The sequence below is a fragment of the Natator depressus genome, chromosome 2 (genome assembly GCF_965152275.1).
Source record: "Natator depressus isolate rNatDep1 chromosome 2, rNatDep2.hap1, whole genome shotgun sequence".
Taxonomy (NCBI): Eukaryota; Metazoa; Chordata; order Testudines; family Cheloniidae; genus Natator; species Natator depressus.
In genome coordinates this window covers 173,955,972-173,977,965 of record NC_134235.1, presented here as the reverse complement: position 1 = coordinate 173,977,965, position 21,994 = coordinate 173,955,972, and the positions used below count along the sequence as shown (strand labels likewise).

The 21,994-nt window shown below is 40.2% G+C and overlaps 1 protein-coding gene across 8 annotated transcripts in view; it reads right to left on the bottom strand.

Moving 5' to 3' along the window:
- The window catches only part of VPS41 (VPS41 subunit of HOPS complex), a 175,240-nt gene that overhangs the window by 101,820 nt on the left and 51,426 nt on the right, over positions 1-21,994 (bottom strand). For 7 of the 8 annotated variants that reach the window (XM_074945318.1, XM_074945320.1, XM_074945316.1 and 4 more), the window contains 3 exons: positions 14,301-14,375; positions 6,971-7,033; positions 6,090-6,155 (listed from right to left, as the gene is read on the bottom strand). In XM_074945318.1, the coding sequence (XP_074801419.1) occupies positions 6,090-6,155; positions 6,971-7,033; positions 14,301-14,375 (204 nt within the window). Of the gene's footprint in view, positions 1-6,089; positions 6,156-6,970; positions 7,034-14,300; positions 14,376-21,994 lie in introns of those variants that run through there. The other variant, XM_074945323.1, reaches the window with a different exon arrangement.

Sequence of the window (21,994 nt, the reverse complement as noted above, 5' to 3'; positions counted from 1 at the left end):
CTGATTTGGATGAAAAGTCAAACACTACTTTAGTGAGAAATGTAGGGTGGGGACACAAACTAACTGTATTTTTATTTTTAAAAACCGTATATGCAACCAAAGCTGGAAGTTCTGCTGCTCCTGGCCAAAATAATAGCCACTGGGAATGCCACGTTCTTTGAGACACGAAAAATGGTGCAAGTATCTACAAGCTTAAAAAAGGGGGCCCTATTAAAACTCCAGTACCAAATTTAGATCCTGGGACGGTATGGTCTTTTATAGGAAGGAAGAGCCTGTCCAATCCTTCTAAGAATCTAACAGTCATAGGGCTGGAAAAAACAGACCTTCCTTCTATAGGAGGATGAAATGCTGAGAAAGCTGCCAGATTAACTTTCAGGGAACTGGCAGATTTCTTTTTTCCTTCAGGTGAAGCAGGTAAACCAGAATACACTGTATGGGAGCCTGTGAAGGAGAGTTACTTTTCTATTGAGACCACAGAGAACCTCCTCCATTTTCTAAGCTAAGCATTCATGCTAGTTAAGAGAACATTCTAAACTTCAAGGAAACAGCTTCCTGGGGAGTTAGCCACTGAGCAGCCAAGAGTCAGCTGTATTCTGGACTCCACTTTAGCATCATCTGGCAATTTGTCCATAAATTTCAAGATGGAAGCCCAGTTAGAGTAGTCACAGTGAGCCAACAAAGCTTGATGGTTTGCAATTTTAAACTGCAATCCTGATGAAGAATACATCTTTCTCCCAAACAAATCCAATTTCTTTGCATCTTTGTATTTGGGAGCAGATATAGGTCATCCCCATTTCACCTTTTCATTCACAGCAGTCATTACCAGAGGCCCTCAGATTGGGTGCAAATAAAAACAAACACTCATGCTTCTGGGAAGGAAACGGATATCTTTTCTCAGTCCTTTCAGCAGTGGGCATCAGAGAGGAGGAAGTTTGCCAAAGGTTTTTGTAAGGCTCCAAGATGACCTTCTAATAGGTAAAGCCACTGTAGCAGGTCCTGCAGTATGCAAAATATCCACTAACTTGTGTGAATTATCCTGAACTTGTTTCACCTGTAAACCCAGGGAGGTGGCTACCCTACTTAAAGTTCCTGGTATGTCTTATAATCATGAGGAATTGGAGAGGATGATTCAGAGATGACGACCTCATGCAGGGAAGCTAAGGAAGTGTTAAGCTTCCTTAATCTGCATTAATCTGTTCTGCTGACCCCTGAACCTCTGTACCAGAAGGGGCAGGCACAGGAGGAATAAGGTTCCTTGCTTGCGGAGTACCAGGACACATACCAGGTGCCTTGACAGTGACTTTGACTTAGAAATGCAGCTGCTAGGAGATGAGGATTTAAGGAAAGGATTCCAAAAGGGCCACTGTTGTACCTCATATGATACCAGAGCCCAGCCTTGAGACATCGTCTCCCTGAACCTGCTTCTATGACAAATAACTATGCTGAGAACTTGACTTGTGCAAGGATGAATGGGGAGAAGCATAAAACCTTCTGTAATGAATGTAAGATGCCATCTTTGACTCTAAATAGTAAACAGTCTGAAGGCCAAGGTGGTGTGGCTCTGGGGAGAGTAGCAGAAGACCAGGACCTGGTCTGACGGGAAATAGATGGTACTGCAGGAAGCACTGGTGGCTTTGCTGTTGAAGGTACCAAATGTCTGCCCTGTTGCACTGAAGAGCATCTGGTCCCCAAAAACACCAACAAGTGCCCAGTTTATAACAGCGCTGAGTGAATAGGTGCAGAGGATGATCCTGGTACCAAAGGCTCAGGTAGCAGGAATTGTTGGTCCCTGAACCTCATTCTGCATTAGTGGTGAGTCCATAAATGATAGGCAAAGGAAGCCCCTGACCGCCGCAAATGTCTCAGGCATCTTTGGTACAGAGAACTTAAGATGCATCATAGATGACATTGATGCCACAGGACAGTGGTTCTCAACCAGGGGTCCAAGGCCCATGGTGGGCGGGGGGGCGGGGGAAAGCAGGTTTCAGGGGGTCCGCCAAAATAAACCAGAGAGCGGGGCTGGTGGTAGACTCACTGGGGCCTAGAGCTGAAGCCCAAGCCCCACTGCCCTGGGCTGAAGCTGAAGCTTGAGCAACTTAGCTTTGCGGGCCACCTGTGGCATGAAGCCCCAGGCAATTGCCCTGCTTGCTATTCCCTAATGCCAGCCATGACTTTTAATCTACTGGATATGCAGAAAAAGAGTTGTTGTGGACCAGGCGGGCCATGGAGTTTTTATAGCATGTTGGGGGGTGGGGAGGGGGGGCCTCAGAAAGAAAAAGGCTGAGAACCCCTGCCACAGGAGGTCCCAGCAATGGAGTCAGTCTCCACAGTATCTCATGTAGCAGTGGAGTGAATGATTCTACATCATAGACAATGAATGTGGTACCAGGGAGCACCTATCTGGAGTTGGCTTAGCTCTAAACTTGGTATCCATCTTCTTGTCTGATTCTGTCAGAGGCTTAGCATTCAAAGAAGAGGGCCTCTTCTGGTTAGAAGAGGTTGAAGCGTTCAACTTCTGCTGCTGCTTGTGCAGTAATAGAGACAGAGAATCGTATCTTCTCAACAACACAGAGATGTCACCAAACCTGGTGGTATGCTCAGAGATGGAGTAGAGTCTGAACCCCTGTGTACCAACACCTAGGTGCCAAGGATGGGCACCAACCTGCCTTCATTAGGATGTGTTAGTCAAATGTCCCTCCACCTCTTAGTCCTTAACCCCCCTACAGATAGGGCACTTATGCCTCACAGGTCCTTCTCCAGACACTTAAAACAGCGGGAGTGAGGATCACTGACAGGTACAGATTTTTTACATTCAGAACAGAGCTTAAAACCCGGGGCCTTAGGCATGCCCCAGTTCAAGCTTAAAGCTCAAACAAAATGAAACAAAAATGTTCCTAAAATGAGTACCAATACAACAATAAAATCTAGAAACATTTTATCTAAAGGCAAAACGGGAAAGAGTACAACAAGGACACATGCTCCAACTACTGTCCGCAGATAGTGAGAAGGAACTGAGAGTGTTCAGGACAATTCATTCGTTTATGCCCTTGGCTAGCAGCATGACCATACACAGGGCACACGCTCAGCCCCACCGATACGATTATGGGAAAAATATCTGGCTTCGGCGCACTGGCTTGCAGACACCTTAAATAGGTGCAAGCATTCAAATGGTAAACAGCCTTCACTCTTTCTGAAATGACTATATGAATAATCAGGCTTGGCAGAATTGGATTTTTATGGTTTTATAATTTATAATATTAGGCATTTTTGTATTTTTTTATCAATTTAAATTTTCACAGCTGTGCAATATTATGGGTTGTAAGCATTCTTTTCTATTTTTCTATTTTCATCTATTTAAATTTTCACAGTTGAGGGAAATGATGAACGGGTAGTCAGTCAATGGGTAGCGGTCAGACAATTATTTAATGACAGCAGACACTGAGATTCAAAAAGTTAAAACTTTATAACTATTAAAACACAAATTGTCTGAATTAGATGTTAAAATATACAAAATAAATGGCCTGAAGTCAAAATCTAATAGGTTCTCAAGCATCATTTTTCTTACTTTGCCTACCTGTAAATTTCAATTCTCTATGGAAATATTTTCATTTTGTGTGTGTATGGTGAAAACAACATTTATCCACATTTACTGATAGAAACCTAATCCTTTCAAGACTATGTATAATGCAACTAGAAGAGAATGAAAAAAGTGGGAGTACTCTATGTAGAGTCCTTCTTCAATAGCTGGATCTCTGCTCAAATGATCAGTAGTGAAACAGTTAAAAATGTTAGCATATAAACTATTATTAGGTACCAGAGTTAAAATCCTGCAGGGATGGATGGGGGCATTTCATGATTTTCAAAGCTATTATTTCAAGATGCTACTCAGACAGGTAACACCGCATTTGGTCATATTAAAATGGTTTTCTTCACATCTGAAAGGCTAGATTTGGAGGGTGGGGGTAAATGAAAGGGTAGTCCCATTAGTTTCAGCAGAACCTAATAGTGTTGGTATTGCATGCCATCTCCGCTCTAACCCAATTGTGTAGGGGCCTGTCTGTTCAGATCTCATTACAGATCTGGGTATGATTTTGCAAAGACTAAGTGCACAATGTGACTGCATTTTTTGTACTGGGCCACAATCTTAAGTTTAATTACAGGGTTTTAAAAAAATAAATATTCTAATAGAATAAAATTACAAATTTCTAGGTTTTTTTTATTATTATAATGTTAAATATCATACGCTAAGATATCAGTTAAACTTTCCTGAAGAGGAAAGTTTTTTCTCAGCAAAAAATGAAGAGTGGGGAAATGGGCATGCATTAGGAATCAGTATACCATCTCCCCGAGGGCAGAATATAAAACAGCCTGTCAAGTAATCAAAGATAACCAAAGAGATGTGTTAAATCCCTGATGTTTTTTTCCGTTCAGCATCAGATGAATCCAAGTTATTTTACCACCTGACAGAGCTTCCTGATTTGATGAATTCTTAGTTTCTCTCTCCGCATCACCATTACCACCACTCAAAGGCTTGACAACTTCGTTGCCGGGAGAGACATCCATTGATGTGCATTATCTAAAGCAGTGGTTTCTAAATGGTGGGTTGTGACCAGTGGGTCACATGAAGGTTCTAGATGGTTTGTGGGCCCAGTGTAGAGGGGAGGCCCAGGAGGGCAGGGGGAAGAGAGGGTTGGAGACCAAGCCCACCTCACACACTGACCCTGTTGGGCTGGGCCTGGCTCCGGCTCTCCGCTCTGGGCGTTGTGACAGGGAGCACAGGGTTGCAGCACCATTCACTTGAACTTGGCTGGAAGGGCATCCATGCCAAACCTGCAGTGACACTATGACCCTATGCGCTAAGTTGCAATTCCCTGAGTGGGAAGCCAGGCCCAGCCCTGTGGAACACGAGCTGCCATTGCACGCTAAGTGCGGAGGGGGCTCATTCTCCAAGCCCTCCACACCACCAACCTTCACTCTGCACCAACCTGGGATTAAGGTTGCATTGCTAGGGTAGAGGGTGCTGTTTGGAAATCACTATTCTAAAGTGCAATACCAGCTCTGGCCAGCCAGCTAAAGCTGGCTTAACCATTCACATCATAGCTATTTTATTTATTTTAAATAATGACTAGTAGTAATACATTGTACTGCGGATGGAAAAGAGGTTATTAGTAGCACTGGAATTGCTGTGCCATCTGGCAAAGCAGATACAGTTCATTCGGTTTGATGAATCTAAAACTGTCAATGTTCATTTTTTAATTCAAAAGAAAGGGTCACAATAAATGGCTACATGAATGTAACTAATATCACCACATGTTGCACTGTTAATATTTTTTTTCCTGTTTTACCTTAAGATGTACACTGAATGATATAGGGTCAATTCTGGAATTTATGGACAATGATGTTGGCAGTCAAAATTACATTATTTGGTAGGTGAGGAATGAAACATCTTAGTATTAACTTTAGAAAGACCAAATTGCCTGGAACCAACGGCTACAAAAGAGACAAAAAGTCAATCCTTGACACACAAAGTTTACCACTAAGGGGCCTAAATTCTCTCTCACAAGTGATTACGTACTCCATTAAAGCACAAAAATGAAAACCCAAGACTGACTTAAAGGACAAATGTATTATGACCCAGGAAAGGGACAGAGCCAGAAAATAATATATACCACAAAAGATAACACTATGAGCCAAATTCATTTTTCATGTGAAAGGGTTGGAGGTATGAAGAGAAATTGGCCCATGAAGTCCAGTTATTCTCATCAACATTTTGTCAGAACACAAAACTATTTTTATTATTATTTCTCTTAGTCCTGGCTTTTAAATAATTAAAATGTCCTTCACATTTAAAAAAATGCTAATTTTTCCCTCCAAGACTTAATCTTATGTATTTTTTTTTGTTTTTCTGAAAGAATGGATAAAGAGAAGGAAAAAATAGCTTTTCTCTTCTAGGTTTTCAACTAGATACATTTAGTAAGTGGGGTTTTTTAATATATTTATATTTATTCATTTTAACAGAGGAATCCATAAATGTAAGAGGAAGGGAAGACAAGATGTAAAAAGTCATCTATAATATTGAGATAGCTTACCTTTTTTCCTCCCGTTACAAACTGTTTGCAATGGGATCTTACAAACTGAGGGTGGACAGCAACAATCTGTGTTTAAAGGGGGAGAAAAAGTATAATGGTTGAAGTATTTGTTTATTTGTTAAATTGCAACACTGATGCTGTATCAACTGTCACACTATGCAACCTTTACCCATTATGGATTGTTACAGCTGTACCTCTTTTACCAGGTATAGAGATGAAAAATGGGTCTTTCTGCATTAAGATGGCTTGGTACCTCCCAAGAGGCCAAAACTCAGTATTGTTGGAAAAATGTTATCACGGTTCTCTTCCATAAAAGAAAATCATACACCAAAAGAACTGCCCTCTTTCCCGCCAAGAAAAAGCCACCTGGCTCTTCACGCAACCCTACTATTGCTATTCTCTGACGACAGCCAATTGGTCTACGATAAGGGGGCATAACTGATGGTGTCCTAATGATGATCCCTCTGTAGTAAGGGAAATCACCACCCACCACTTGATTCCAGGATAGATTTAAGATTCTAATCCATTCAAAAATACTGACCTAGCACTTATCAGAACCATCAAAATTTATAATCACAGATCTACAAAGAGAGGAATAGGCTAAGACAGGAAACAACTGAAACCTTACAATTTCCCCCTCATGCTTTGCTTTTTGTATTTTAAAAAACATCAATAATACTCTAGACTGTACAAAATCTAGATCAGCTTTCCCCCAACCTAACCAGCTCAAAAGCTTTTGGACTGGGATAGATAACTATTTTCTAGAGATTTAAATAACATTAAGGCAAAGAACTAGTATTTTTTAGCAACAGAATCAGTGTAACCCTTATTTTATTAAAAGCAATAATAATGTACTTGTTAAGGATTAAATAAGTACTTACTTTGATAGGACAGTCAAATGTTTCATGAAATTCTTCTCCTGAATACAATCCAAATACCTGCACCTAAAGAGACAGTTAAAATCAAAATCACATAATAATCACTCACGCTGGGAGGTGAATGAAAATGCTAATCCCTAACATGCTTATTAAAACAATGCAGTACACTTAACAATTCAGGGTCATCTGAAACTTCCTTGGATTCCATTAAGGTATCTTACGAAACTAAACAGTACCAGAGTGCTTCTTTGCAATTAGGTTTTACAAGCACCACAAGAAATAAGAGTTCTTTTTGCTTTAGGCTGATCACTTCTGTTAAAACAGATACTAATCTAATAGATATGAAAAGCATTCACATATTCTTAATAAAACCCAATGGAACATATATTAAAAGCTTTTCTTTTCTGAAAAGCTAAGTGCCTTTTTTTTTTAAAAAAAAAAGGTTAATACAATTCAGCTTCAGAGATGCTTCTTAGAATCCTTCAAGTCTTAAAAATCTCCTCTGGACTATAAAGCAAAACTAGCATGAAATCTAAGGCCTAGTGTACACTATAGAGTTAGGTTGACATAAGGCAACTTATGTCAACCTAACTCTGTAAGCGTCTACACGACAACTTTGCTCCCACCGACGTAAGTTGCCCACTACACCGACCTAATAACTCCACCTCTGCAAGAGGCATAGCTCTTAGGTCAATGTCGTTCGGTCAACACAACGCCCATGTAAACACTGCATTGCTTATATTGACTGCTGCGGCCTTTAACAGCCCGAGCTGTCAGCCCTGCCAGCCTGGGCAGCCCGGCTCCAGAGGTCATCCCAGGGCAACAGGCTGACAGGCCCAGCACTCCAGGGTGGCAGGGCTCCAGCAGACTGTTTGGGCTGTCAGCCCAGACAATGCCCCCCTTAAGTTGGTGCAAGTGCTCCTGCTGAGGACGCGCACTGCCAGCAGAAGGCGGGTAGCGTGAACATGAACAGCTGATTTAATTACTGTGGTGGTTGTAGGTCAACCAAACTTAAGTCAACCTAATTGTGTAGCTTAGACATGCCCTAAACACCACAATTTTCATGGTCTTTTCTAAAAGCATCCGGCAGCACTATGCTTTTTCTCCTTACACTTAGGAATTCCTTCTGTGAAAAGTTACCTCTCCTCTTCTAGTGTGCTGAAGTAACTGTTGATAAATGCTATTTAATAGTCACCACTGCAGTTGCAACTATATACTATAAATGTTCTCCTTCAATCAGAGCCAAGCACACTAAATACAATGGCAACAAACAAAACTACATTCATAACTTTAAAGATGTTTGATAGGTTTTAAAAACAGAAAAATGTTTTCTTCTCTTTAAATAGATGAGAATAATCAAAGCCATGAATGCAACATAAATGATTTTTTTAATGAAGAAAGAACAAAACAGCAAGATAAAAGATTTATCTAAATAATTGTGTCAATGACCATGTGAATGAAAGTGAAAAATATTCCTGGAGAAATGTGGATAAAGACAACACAAAATGGAATGAATGGAAAATGAAAACATTTCAAAAACATTATCTTAAGTCTGTGTAAGTGGTACTATCCCGGCCTCTCTAGAGAAAGAGAAGAAAGGTGCATGTGTACTTGGGGATGCTTATTTGTTAGTCTCTAAGGTGCCACAAGTACTCCTTTTCTTTTTGCGGGTAAAGACTAACACGGCTGCTACTCTGAAACCTGTATTTAGTCTCTGTAGAGTTGGGGGCCAGAAGCTGTAACGGACTCTCCTCTGTGCTTCTAGCAAGCATTATACACACTTGAGACCCCCATACATTTCAAGTGGAGGGCTGAAGGAGATGCTCAGGACACATATGCCAACAGTAGAATGAGCCTCTGAGCTCTCCAGTAAAAATATATTTATCGCTCTGTTCAAGAGATGCTCTTCTGGACCATGGCATTTTCTTATACACTGTTCGGGCTAATTAACTTAGTCCAAGTTTATTTAGCTCAGGATGTGGTTATCTTGCAAACAGGGAGCAAACAACAGCAATATTTAACAATCACTGTGTAGGCAAACGAGCAGCAACAGCGTACATACAGACTTGGACATCAGACCCTAGTTTTCCAAGACACATAACCCTATCAGCAGATTTTATTCTGCATTTTCAAGGAAATGGACTCAGTTCTCTCACTGGCTTTTTCCAATTCCGTCTTTTATGACTGTCGTTGCCCCTTAGGAATCTTTCAGAAAAAAGTAATAGGATTTTTAGAATAAAGCTGGACAGCCACCAGTGACGGGCCAAAGGAACTTCAGTTCAGTATGTCCCCAGGAAGATCTACTCATGCTACGAGACAACACTAAGAGCTAGAGGTGTGATTCCCTCGCTCCTGTACATACACTTGAGCTAGCTCTCATCAAGATAGCATGAATATAAAAAACAGCACAGCTGCGATAGTACAGTCAGCAGCAGCAGAGGCAAGGCTGAGCCATGCAGAGAACATATCCACCCATTTCAGGGGAGGTTGTACTTGGCACAGCTCAGCCGTGCCTGCGCTCTTCTACCCGTGCTACTGCGGCTATGCTGCTATTTATTCGTGCACTAGCTCAATGACAGCTAGCGTAAGCACATGTACACGAGCAGGGGAATTATACCTCTGGCTTGTAGTGCAGACATAGCCTCAGATATTACAGTGATAAGGTCCCTAGAGAGTACCTGGAAATAGAGCATGAGAGTACACATAGCGCTCAATATATTGGGTCTGAGTATCAGTTCCATTGCGAACTGAACCTCAGCTATACTGTATTTGTGCACCCATATGCAGTCAACTGTGCTTTAAATAACTGCAAGATGGGTTGAAAACAGTGCCATATGAACCAGTAGTTGGTTGAGGAGCTAAGCAGACCTTGATTTAATTGTACGTTTAACAGACTAAGTGAACTAATGGCATCTCATCCTCTCCCTACCCAAATTGTCTCCTGTTTCCTCAGCAGAGTTGCCAAGTCAGTGCATTACTCATTACTGCATATGCAGTCTATAATAACAACCAGCCTTAAAAAGAGTGTGTCACGTATTAACTGGGGCCAAGCTACTGCTCCGGAGGCTTGGACATTATTTGGAGACAGTGAGAAGCACCACAAGTCTGTGATGGTGGAAGTCAGCCAGTGAACTGTACAGACCAGCGGTGCTCAAACTTTTCCTGTTACGCTCCCCCTCACCAATAACACAATCTGTCCACGACCCCAATCCGTTACTGCACAGCCAAGGCTTCCTCAGCAGAGGAGCTTGGACTGAAGGCATAGCTGGGGGACGGAGAGGGAATGAGGGCAGAGCTGGCCTGGGGGCGGAGCAGAAGGCAGAGTGGAGCTGCGGCTAGGGCCGGAGCTGGGATGGGGGCAGAGCGGGGCTGTGGCTTGGCACAGAGCAGGACTGGGTGGTGCTCCCTCCCACCCCCTGTGGGGGCTGGCCTGGGCCCCGCTGCGCACCCCTCCCTCCCCCGAACATTCCTCTGTGCCCCTGAGGGGATATGCCCCACAGTTTGGGGACCACTGGTAGAGACGACTAGGTGATATTCAAACTGAGATTGACTCTACAGCTACAATAATCTTTGGGGATGGAGGTTATTTTGGGCAGGAGGTATCTTTGGTCAATTGGCATAGCGTTCAGATTCAACAGAGTAAACAAAATAATCAGATGCAGGCAGAGGAAGGGAAGGAGACCAAGGAGAAGGGAGGAAAAATAAGAGGTTAAAACATGAGAATCTATCCATCTGAAAAATCATCCTATATATTTATTTAAAAAAAAAAAAAACAACCCACACACCAGCATGCTTCTAAAATGAATTAAAACTGAATAACCAAAATTAACATCAGCAGTAGCTGCTAGAATTATAACAGCTCCAATAAATATGTAGCACTGTGTTGCCCATGCACACAGTGATACATGTTTTCAACATTTATATTCTTTCAGAATTTGGAAGTAAAATGGATCCAGTAAATTAAAGGGAAAATAACCCCACATTATAAAACGTGTATTATATTTACTCAGGGGACACCACAGATCAGTTTATTACTCCTTAATGTCTTTTATTCTACAAAGAGAAAGTGATTCTTTTCAAATGACAAAGCTATATTGGATTTATCCAGTTCTACCTTCTATCTCCACTCAGTTTATCACATTTTTAGGTAGTCTAAAAGGCATCCCACAATGGGAGGCCATTATGTTTCACAGATCCTCTGTATCTGATTTTATAGACACACAGTATCTCTGTATCTGATTTTAGACTCACTTTCTGGGCCTTAAGTATCCCTTATACTTAAATGGGTAAAAAGGACTGGATTGACAACCCAGTGCTTCCAGATGTAATTGTTCGTTGGTTTATGTATGGGTTTCAAGTCTGAGACTCTAGCTCTAGAATGCTCACTGATACCAGGTCAGGTGGGCCTGGAAATATTTCATTGCTCTCCCCTGACTTCTATGACTAACTCAGGGCCAGTGCCCATGCCCTTCCTCAGTCACAAAGGTTGGCCCAATGCCAGGTTGAGGGTGGGAGAAATAAGGAAGGAAAAATGGTGAAGAAAAATAAAGTGTGTCATTTAGAGGAATACATAAGTGACAAAGCAGCTCATCTCAAAATCTTCCTTCAGAAAATGAATCGTACTCCTCTATTCTGTGCAGATTGACGCCTCTCTGGAGAAAACACATTCTTCACCTTATGCAAAGATCTTTACCGGGGACTGCCTATAAGACTATACCTGTTCATTAATTCATAAAGAATACTTGAGGCACTGTAGATGGTTCAAAATCTATAGAGATTCCATAGCTGGTTCAAAATCCACAGAAATTGTTCTTTGTTGCATTCTCTTCTATAACTGAAGCTGATTCAACAGAATCAAACTTTTTGGTAAATATGTTTATTGATTTTATCATCTGCATATATGTTTTGTACCTACACAATTAGCAATCGGGAGAAGATGGAGCTCTATAAACACTTTCTAGCCAGGTCTCCTATAAAGGTTGGTGCTATGGGAAACTAGCTGAAGCTTGGCTGACTCAGGAAACTAAGACTCAGGAAAACTAAAATGAATTTCCAGTTCTGCTACAGACTTCCAATGTGTCCTTAGGCAAGTCACTTTCATCTCTCTGTGCCTCAGTTCCCCATACGTAAAATAGAGAAAACAATGATAATAATGTGATAATAAAGTGCATAGGAGCCCCAGCTATGGACCGGGCTTACATTATGACAAGCATTGTACAAACAAGTAACAAAAAGAAACTCCTGACCTCAAAGAGCTTACTATCGAAGTAAAAGACAAGGCGGACACACCTTTGTCTGTTTTGTCTACTTACCTATGATCCTGTAAACAATTGCATATGTGCTTAATTTTGCACAATGATAGCAGTCCCATTGAAGTCAATGGGACGACTCTCAGTGCGTAAAGTTAAGCATGTGTCTAAGCCTTTGTAGGATCAGGAACTTAGATAGCAAAGCCTTCTGAGGAGGGACTATTTTTTGCTACATGTATGGCCCCTAACTTTGGTTGAAGATTCTAAAACCTACTGTCACAAAAATAAAATAATAATAATAGTTGTAGTCGTATTTTCCATACTGCCTCACTGCTGAGGGACAAGAGTAGTGTTAAGTAAAATGGTGAGAAAGAGGCAAAGCAAGTTGAATAGATGGTCTGTGGTTTGATTTATTTTTTTTCCTATGCACATTGCTCCATATTTCAACACTTAACTAGAAACGTGCCAGAAGCAGAACTGGATTGTGAGACAGAGGCTTATACTGTCTTTTATGTGTTACATAATTTTATCTGCCAATGACCATTTGGAGTCACAGGACCAAAAGCTTGACCTAGATTCCTGGTTAAAACATAATTCATTTTCCAAAGTAATAAACATTTTCTAAATAAAGCCTTGTGTTACAATACACATTAGAAAATAATTGTTTACCCAATATTCAGACTACAGTATGTGTATGTCTGCAGATTCCTAAAATTTAATTTATAATTATTGAAATTAATTCAGTGAATCACATTTGTATGATTTGAGGCCGCATTCTGTTATATTCTTATTTCAACTCTAATTTACAGCCGTATCACAGGAGTCCTTACAAATGGGTGTTCTTTTTTCTTTTCAAAAACATTCAAACCCAACCATACTAGCACAACATATAGGATTACCCTTAAACAATTACTGACCCTTCCATTATCTTGCTTAGATTACATCACCCTTCCTGAGTTTCTCACAGGCTGTAAAATTCCACAGCCCTTTTTGATAGGCACTAGTATCCCAATTACTGGGTCAAGATACTAACATCAAGATATCTTTGAGAAACACTAGGCTTGGATATATAAGCTGGTTCCATGCATGAGAAGCAAAACTCATTTTTTTTTAAGTAAATAGAAATTAAATGGATTTGTTTCCTCTTTTTCCTATCACAAGAGCCAACATTAGTTTTAATTTACTGATCCTTAATGGATCAGTGGATTAGGATCACCAAACCCCATCAAATTAGATTAGGGAAAACCATGTTATACTCAGCAAGTGAGACAGATATTAAGAACTGATTTTTAATGCACTGTGTCTACTAGCAGTATTATTTTCAAGAAGTTTAAATACACCATGTGCATTAGAATTTTATCCCTGCAAACCAACATTAGAAGAGACTGCCAGTGACTTAAAAAACAAAAAAGACATTCTAATAAGTGGAAAATCAATCACTAAAACCACTGAATGTCATAGCTCAACATTTCAGGGAAGCAATGATAATTGTTAGTTATACACTGTACGAATGATATATGTCCACAGTCTAGGAAGTAGGTGCCAGTTTTTTAGGACTGTACATATATTGATTTTGCATTTATTTAATGTGGCCATTGTAAGACACTTTATTCTTCTGATAAACTATGATTGCTTATCAAAAGATTCTATAATTCAAGAGAAACATTCATAACGTGTGAAAATGAAAACTAGCAGCCCACCGAAATCATGCCACAAAATCCAATTTTGTGGATTTATAGCAGAAAGGCATTAAACTACTGTCTTGCAGGAGCAGCAGACTAGTCACTGAAGTATAACTGGCACAGCAGTAATGATTAAGGTGACATGTCCTCCTACAACAGCTGTTAATCAGCTTAATACCAGTTACATTATTGACATTCTTGTAATTACTTTTCCTAAGGCACGTTTGTGCAAAATATATTTGACTTTAATTATGAGTATTCATAGGTGAGCCCAATTCCGGAAATGGAAGATCAAATGACTTCTAACATAGGTATTTACTGCACAGCTATCATGTGGATCTAAAGTTTAGTATACAAACACTGCCTGGTGTCTCTTTAAATATTTAAGTGGTTTAGTTGTACCTTGCCATCTTCCGAGCAGATGCCCATATGTTCTCCACTTTCATCCAGGCTGATCTGATTTATCTTCACTGGGCTCTATAAAAAGAATATGTAAACTTTGAGGAAAAAGTTGCATCAATGGTCAAATACCTTGCTTTCCCCCGCAAGAATTTAAGCAATAAAATCTCTCCAGTGTTTTAGCTACATGAGTTCAACAAACATAAAAAAGAAGGTCTTTCTACCCCAGTGCTAAAATACATTTTTGTTTCTAGCCTTGTGCCTAACCCAGAAACCTGACATTTTTCCTTATTACCTACTGCAGGGACTTGAGATATATGTAAAATGAGATACCTGTACATAGTTCTGAACCTGTACAACATACTCATTATGAGTCTCTCTTGGCTTCGAGCACATTTTTAAAGAACATGTTGAAGAATGTTACATCGTAAGAATTTTCAGTTGTTCCAGTTTGGTCCACGGTGATAATAGAAATTATTTTCTCCCTAGAAATCTCTGTTTTAACTTTTTTCAGTTTTACCTTTCACGCTATCTTAGAAGAAGGTATTTAAGCAAAACAACACAAAACTACTTCACCTAAACCTTGTCATTACTAAATAATTTTGGAAGAGGCCTTCACGATTAAGTCATGGTGATGTTATTATCTTCACCATTCATTTATGATAGAACAAAATGGTTATCTGCAGCCCATGAGATTACACAGCACCACTTTGCAAGTAATTTAACAGAAGCGTCTGCCCTTCCCTTCAGAAGTACTTGTTAAACATCATTTGAGTACAAATATTTAACCCCATACATATGCTCCAGAGTATTTCAATCCAACAAATAAGAGCACATCTGACTATACTCAAGTATCTAAAACTTGCTTGTGCACTATGCCAATCACAATCCCATGTACTGCCAAAGTTACAAATAAAATGTCTCATTTCTGCTCGTGTCACCTGAGGATCTTCACCTACCATTTTCAAGATCCCTTACATGTTTGAAAAGATTTTTCAAAATTGTCATGAAAATTTAAAATAGCCCACACACAAAATACACTCAAACACTTACTATAATGCTGAACTTGATGTAAAAAGGAATAGTATATTGTACTCACTTGTGAAAAGAAAAAAAAAAATAACCTAACTCTTAGCAGTGTCTACACTAGAAAAGGGAAACCATTTGTAATTGCACTACCAGGATAGCAGTAATGTAGTGTGTCTAATGCCAGTCATGCTATTTCAGATACAGTGTTGTTGTGTGTCCACACTTGCTGTTATAATTACACTGTCTTATATCACAGTTCCTAGCTCAGCAGTCTACAGGAGATATCTTAAGGCCTTCTGGGAGCCTTTGGGAAGCTTAAAGGAATTATGAGGAAAAGGAATCAAACTCTGGGACATTCAGTTCACTACCCTATCCCCAATTCTCTATCATTACCTTGGAAATCACCTGCACAGAGTATTTATGGTTAGGTCAGCATTCCTATCGTAGGCTGCTCTAAGTAACAGCCTCAGATTCAATAACTTATCCATCCAGCTATGCATAGGTTGCTGCAAGCCTCTCTACCTCCTCGCTCCTGTGTGCATAGAAGACACGACCTTTGGTTTCATATATGTTCTGCAAAATACTACAGGGAAGTATGATAATTGCTACATTAATCACTAACGTGGTCATTCAAGGAGAGTCATCTCCACTGTCAACTCAGTCTCCCAAAAATTTCATCACTATCCTGCATCTGCTGAGTACAGAGTTGAATCAGTATCTCTCCAGATTTATGTAATCTGGGAATGGTTTCATTAAGGGACATGCAACTATTCACAATGGGGATAAACACACCATTAATGTCAATGTTGTCAGGTGAGATCAGAGTCCCTTACTGCCTCAGTTTTCAAAAACTCTCACATTATATCCTTTGCCTGCCTACCTTATGTACATGTCCATCAGCCATTTTGACCTGTGAAGGCCACATCACCCACCTTTGAGGAGCACCCATTTCTCTTAATATACAACTGGGCTAGGGAAGGGTGGGGATACAGAATGGACACAGGGGTTCCATCAACAGCTCCAGCTAAGTTCAAGAATCCCAACTGTTTCAAAACTCTGAATGATCTCTGGCACACTGGCCACCTTGAACATCTCCTCCTGCAGCACACTATATATTGCCATACAAACTTCCACCACGTCACTCCCCATGGGCTTCCTAAACCCAAACTGGTGCTCAAATCAATGGGCAACTATTCCAGGGAGCCAACTACTACTGGGCAAATTGCCACTCTTTTCCACGGGGAGCTGCGGTCTCACTCTGGTGGACTGGCACGGGAATGCCGGGGCTCTCTCAGCACACAAAAAAGTCTCCTTTATCTTACATTATGCAGCCACTACCACTCATTGCAGGTCTCGATAACAACTTGCTCCCACCTGTGTTGTTGTGGTCCAGGCCCTAAGCTGTGCTCTAGCTGGTGAAAGTTATCCTCAAGTATCGCACATAGCTGATTGTCCCAAGTGTGGGGAGTGAAGAACCACTGCAGCAAACCCTTGGTCTCTGGCATCTTCACAAGTAGTGTAGGAACATCCTCTCCTCTCTTAACTCAGCCTTGAGACTGCTTTTCTAAACCTCTCTTGCTCAGTTACCAGCAAGAGAAGAGCAGTCATCTTTTCCTCTGCTTAAAGACAAGGCCTAAGAAATGCCACTTCAGGCCTCCTCCATGTTCTGTGCTACCCAGAAACATCTCTGGCTTTCTGGAAGTAGGTACTGAAGATTCAGTCCAGTGTGTTGTGAAAGGGGCACATTTTCTGTCCTGAACTGGACCTACTGTTATTGTCACAGCTTTCTTACAAAGGACCTTCAATCCCCTTATCTCTTTGATGATAGAATATCCACCTTAGCCATTGCCAGGCACCTGGTTATAGATTAAATTGTAACGAATGAATTCAGCTGTCCCAGTACCTCCTATCTTCCTACATTGCCAACTGTGCCCGCATCTCTGCCTCATGACAGCTGGCAGCACCTGGTCTTCTCCTGGACATGCCACCAACAGATTCAGAGGCATCTGACTATATGAAAACAGCATGTGACCGAACCCCACAGTGTGCACAGCTCTATTTTTACAGGTACATATCTGCTCTCGGCAGTGGAGTCCAGAAAACAGCCCCGATATGTTACATAAGCAGTGACAAGTGCATTGTGGGATGGTAAGGAAACAATTCTCTGCATAGCTATGGTGTCAGCAATTTCCACCCACACGAGCATGGCAGGGGTAGAATAAGGTAGGGTGGAGTATCACACATTAATCAGTTTTGCTCAAAGCAAACTGGTAGCTAAAACACTTGTGACACATTTGGGTGGATGCAAGGCATGCTTTCAAAGGCATGCTTAGAGGGCACCAAATAGGTGGCTAGCAAGCCAAATATCTTTAACGTAAGCGCCTTGTGTGAGTAGAAGTTTGCAAGGTTACTTTGCAGCATTTGGACTCTTCTTTCGCTTAAGCAATGTTCTCCACATCTTCACATTTTTACACTGTGCTTTGGAGCCATTAACATTTGAAAATAAAAGTGAGGTTATGGTTAAGGGTGTTATTGTGTAAAACCAGCATCTTATTACTCAACATGCCTGCTTTGTGTGTCTTTTATTATCAGTTTGCTTTCATGACAAAAAATGTTATTGTTATTTGCACTACAGAGAGACTACAGGGACAGAAGATCAAAGTGGATGTAATCAAAATCAGATATACTTGCTGCTTGTCAACCAAACTGGCAGCTAAGTTTCAACTGCAAAAACATTATAACTGGCGATGATGCACAAAGCAGAAAGAACGTGGACTGATTTTTTCAAAGCTCAAGTTAAATTTGTGGTGCCGGCCATTGGAAAATTCTCCTTACTTGTAATCTCAACAACTGTAACCTTGAGGTCAGTGAGCGGTGATAAACATGGAACCTCAAAATGTTGTATTCTTTTTAAATACTCATGTTTGACTATTAAACACACTTCTTAAAATAAAGAATTACCCATGAGTTTAAAAAATTTTATATCCTACACAAAACACAGGGAACTTGAGAATCCAGAACCATTAATAGTCAAAGCTGCAATTGCCAAAGCTATGTTCTACTTGTCAACCATCCAAAACTAACCTAGAGTTACCTAGCACTTCTTGAATTCAGACTAGATAGCAAAAGGCTTCATATGTTATCTAAACTGATGCACTTCTAAAAGTAACTCCAACTCATCTTTTTTAAATCAGAAGCCTTATAAACTGTATTAATGTACCAACCAACCAAGGCTCAACTTGCATTTAGCCATATTCATATTCCGTCAACAGTTTGTAGAGAATGTTGGTTTTTCAGGAAACAAGAAATGCACAAAGTTGTACATTTTTCCCCTCTTGCTCCTAAGTTTTTTCATTAAATTTTATAGTGGAGTAAAAAAAGTCACAAATGTAAAAGACCAGGAAATAAAATAAAAACACTGTATGCACATGTCTTTATTTACTCAGCCATCACCACATAGGTACAGCTCCCGTCCTTTACTTGTTTAAGCCTGATTTCAACTGGTGAATGCAGCAGTGTTATTGGTCTGGCATTAATGACAAGTTTTTAAAGCAGAAAGGGAACAAACTCCCTATACAGAATCTGTCACCTTTGCTCAACATAAAGGTTAAAGAGGAGGAGCTAGTCAGTGGTAGGAAATAGACATTTATTTGCTACCTCATTAAAATCTGAAAGGAAGATTAGACTACCAAGTGGGCTCTATGGTATTTTTTTTTTAAGTGGATGGATTTCAAAAGAGAAGAAAATTAAAATAGTAATCTATAAGCTGCTTCTTATTTTTATAAATCCAAACATTATAAGCAATGGAAGCAAGGTTCAAATCCACAAACTAGTAATACCAATATTATTCAGTGAATAGTAAAGGTATTCTATTAGGGCTCGGGCCCTATACCGCAAACATACTGGGCACAAGGCTTTTGAAGTACGACAGATAGTAAGTGTTTACAGAATCAAGTCCTCAGGTTGTAAACCCTTTGGTACAGGAACCATGACTTATTTGTTTGTGAAACACCAAGCGTACTTATGGTACTGTACAAGTGATGTTAAACCAAACATTTAAAAACATGGAACAAAAAGCAGTGTGTTTTAACTCTGGCAGGAAGGAGGATCCACTCCAGTTATGAAGAACTCGACTAAAATGATTAACCCCAAAACAAAAATCAGAATTTCATAAAGAAAGTGTGCTAGTTGCCATGCAGGAGGAGGAAGAGTCTTCAGCTGAATTTCCATTAGCTGCAGTTTTCCTTCTGATGGAGACATGTTTGGAATGCTGGACAATGTAAGTAAGTTTGACTGTTCAAAATCAATAAATGCCAAGCTGACACGATGGAACAAAAAAAATGTTACCTTAATGGGAAAAAAAAGTTTAGGAAAAGGAAAAAAGGCCAGTGGGCATCTTCTATATAATATAGGCTTTTGAAAAGCATAAATTTGAAGGAAAGAAAGTCAAGTAACTGCCAACAAATGCTCCTCATGTGATAATCAATTACCTAATGTAAAATGCCTGAAATAAACACACTTAGTATGGATTATGTCAGCTCTTCAATTAGGAATAAATTCACGGCCATTCAGAAAGCCTCTTTTAATTGTGTTCTTTGTGGCAACTCCTTCTCCCTTGACACTCATCATCATCCCACCTTATACTATCAGTCCCTCAATGGTGAACCTGAGAAATCAATCTGCTAATGTATAATTTGTAAAGCTCCTCTGACTAACAAATGGATAATTGATTCTTTCACAAATGCTGCATCCCCATGGATATGAAGTGGAATGAATAAAAAAACATAAGACTGGCTTTCACTTGAATTCTGTGAGACATGCAATATTTACAAGCTAGAATCTAAACGTTTTAATAGTTGTCTGTGACTTCATGCCTTTTAGCCACGGGTACTGAGCAAGCAATACACATATTATGGGTGTGAAAAGCAATCTAGTGTTCGATCATACTTATGGTAAAGTAAAATGAGCTTTAAGAGGCCTCCATTGATAATACACCAGAGATAAGTGGCATTTCCGTTCAGTCTTTTAAAAATATTTTTCTTAAGCCACTCATAGCTTAACAAAAACACAACCTAACCCAAGGTTCAGTACCATATAAACACTTCCAAAAGAAAAGTATTCATAGTTCTTTCTGCAATGCAAGAGGATTATCATTTCTGGGTCCAAGCATCAACTACAGAGCTAACACAAGACCATTAAACGGGCAAACCACCCCCCTCCAAAAAAACGGTCAGTTCCTGTATCCGCAGCCAACCCTCAACTAGTTGCTGAGATTTAATCTTCAAAAACAAAAATCAATTTGTCTCCTGCTGGTGCCTTTTGATTACTTTAATAATTTATATTTGTGGCTATCACCATGGCACTAGGATGCCTATATAATACCAACTATGGATACATTTCCTGCAATTTACAGAAATCCTAATTCTTAATCTGGTAACTGCCAACCCACTTTCACACTAAGCTCTTTGGGATAGCAACCATTACTTGTGTTGTAATAGTTTCCAAACTTGGTTGAGGCCTGTAGGCACTAGCACAATGTAAATGATTAATAAGGAACCCCCCCACCCCCCCTCAAAATGCATCTGTAGTTATGATGCCATTAAGCATCCAGAAATACTTGTCCAGAAATACAAACCTTGTGCACTGTGCAGGGTGAAAAAGCTAGCTCTGGTAGGGCATTTCACGGTACTGCCTTGGTTTCCCCATTCATAAAGGAGACTGATATGCACTTCAACTAATGTGTTGTAAAGATTAGTTAGATCATGCCTGTAAGCAGCTTAAACATAAATATGGCTGTATAAGTGCTAAGTATTACTTCTCTCTACTGGCGCAATTTGACCAAATTACGTAACCTTAATGGAGAGCTACGGAAGGAACTCCATTAAGTGTACCTTGTCAGAAAGCTCCCCCCTTTTGGGTGCCTTTCCAGGTTGTGAAGTGATTGTGGAGGAGAAAAGGGAGGAAATCTGGACGACTCTCTCGCCATTCCAAGAAAGAGACCAAGCACCCCGTGTGTTAAAGTGAGAAATAATGCTTTCCCCCACCAGATCAGTATTTAATCCCAGAGTTTGGAATGTTGTCAACTTTTTCTAAGTAAGTTGAGCTGAACCCAAGGATATACGCATACCACCCAAATGTCTTGTACTGAAAAACTTGTGTTAGAAGAAGAAAAATCCAAAGCCATGCATTTTATACACCCGCACTGAAGTCTTGATGCACTGGGCTATCTAGAGCAAATATTACGTAGCTAGAGTGTCATTGACTTCTGTAAAAAGAAGAGGAGTACTTGTGGCACCTTAGAGACTAACAAATTTATTTGAGCATAAGCTTTCGTGAGCTACAGCTCACTTCATCGAATGCATCCGATGAAGTGAGCTGTAGCTCACGAAAGCTTATGCTCAAATAAATTTGTTAGTCTCTAAGGTGCCACAAGTACTCCTCTTCTTTTTGTGGATACAGACTAACTCGGCTGCTACTCTGAAAATTGACTTCTGTGACTCTGCACAGGAACAGGCAACCACACTAGTGAATCCTGATGCCACGTCAGGGCTTCAATATAATTTACAGCAAAGGTAGAACCTTGCATTCAATCAATAAATCGATCAATTGATAGAATCTGAGAAAGTTCATGCAGTGACATGAACTTTGAAATATGAGGTTTACAAATA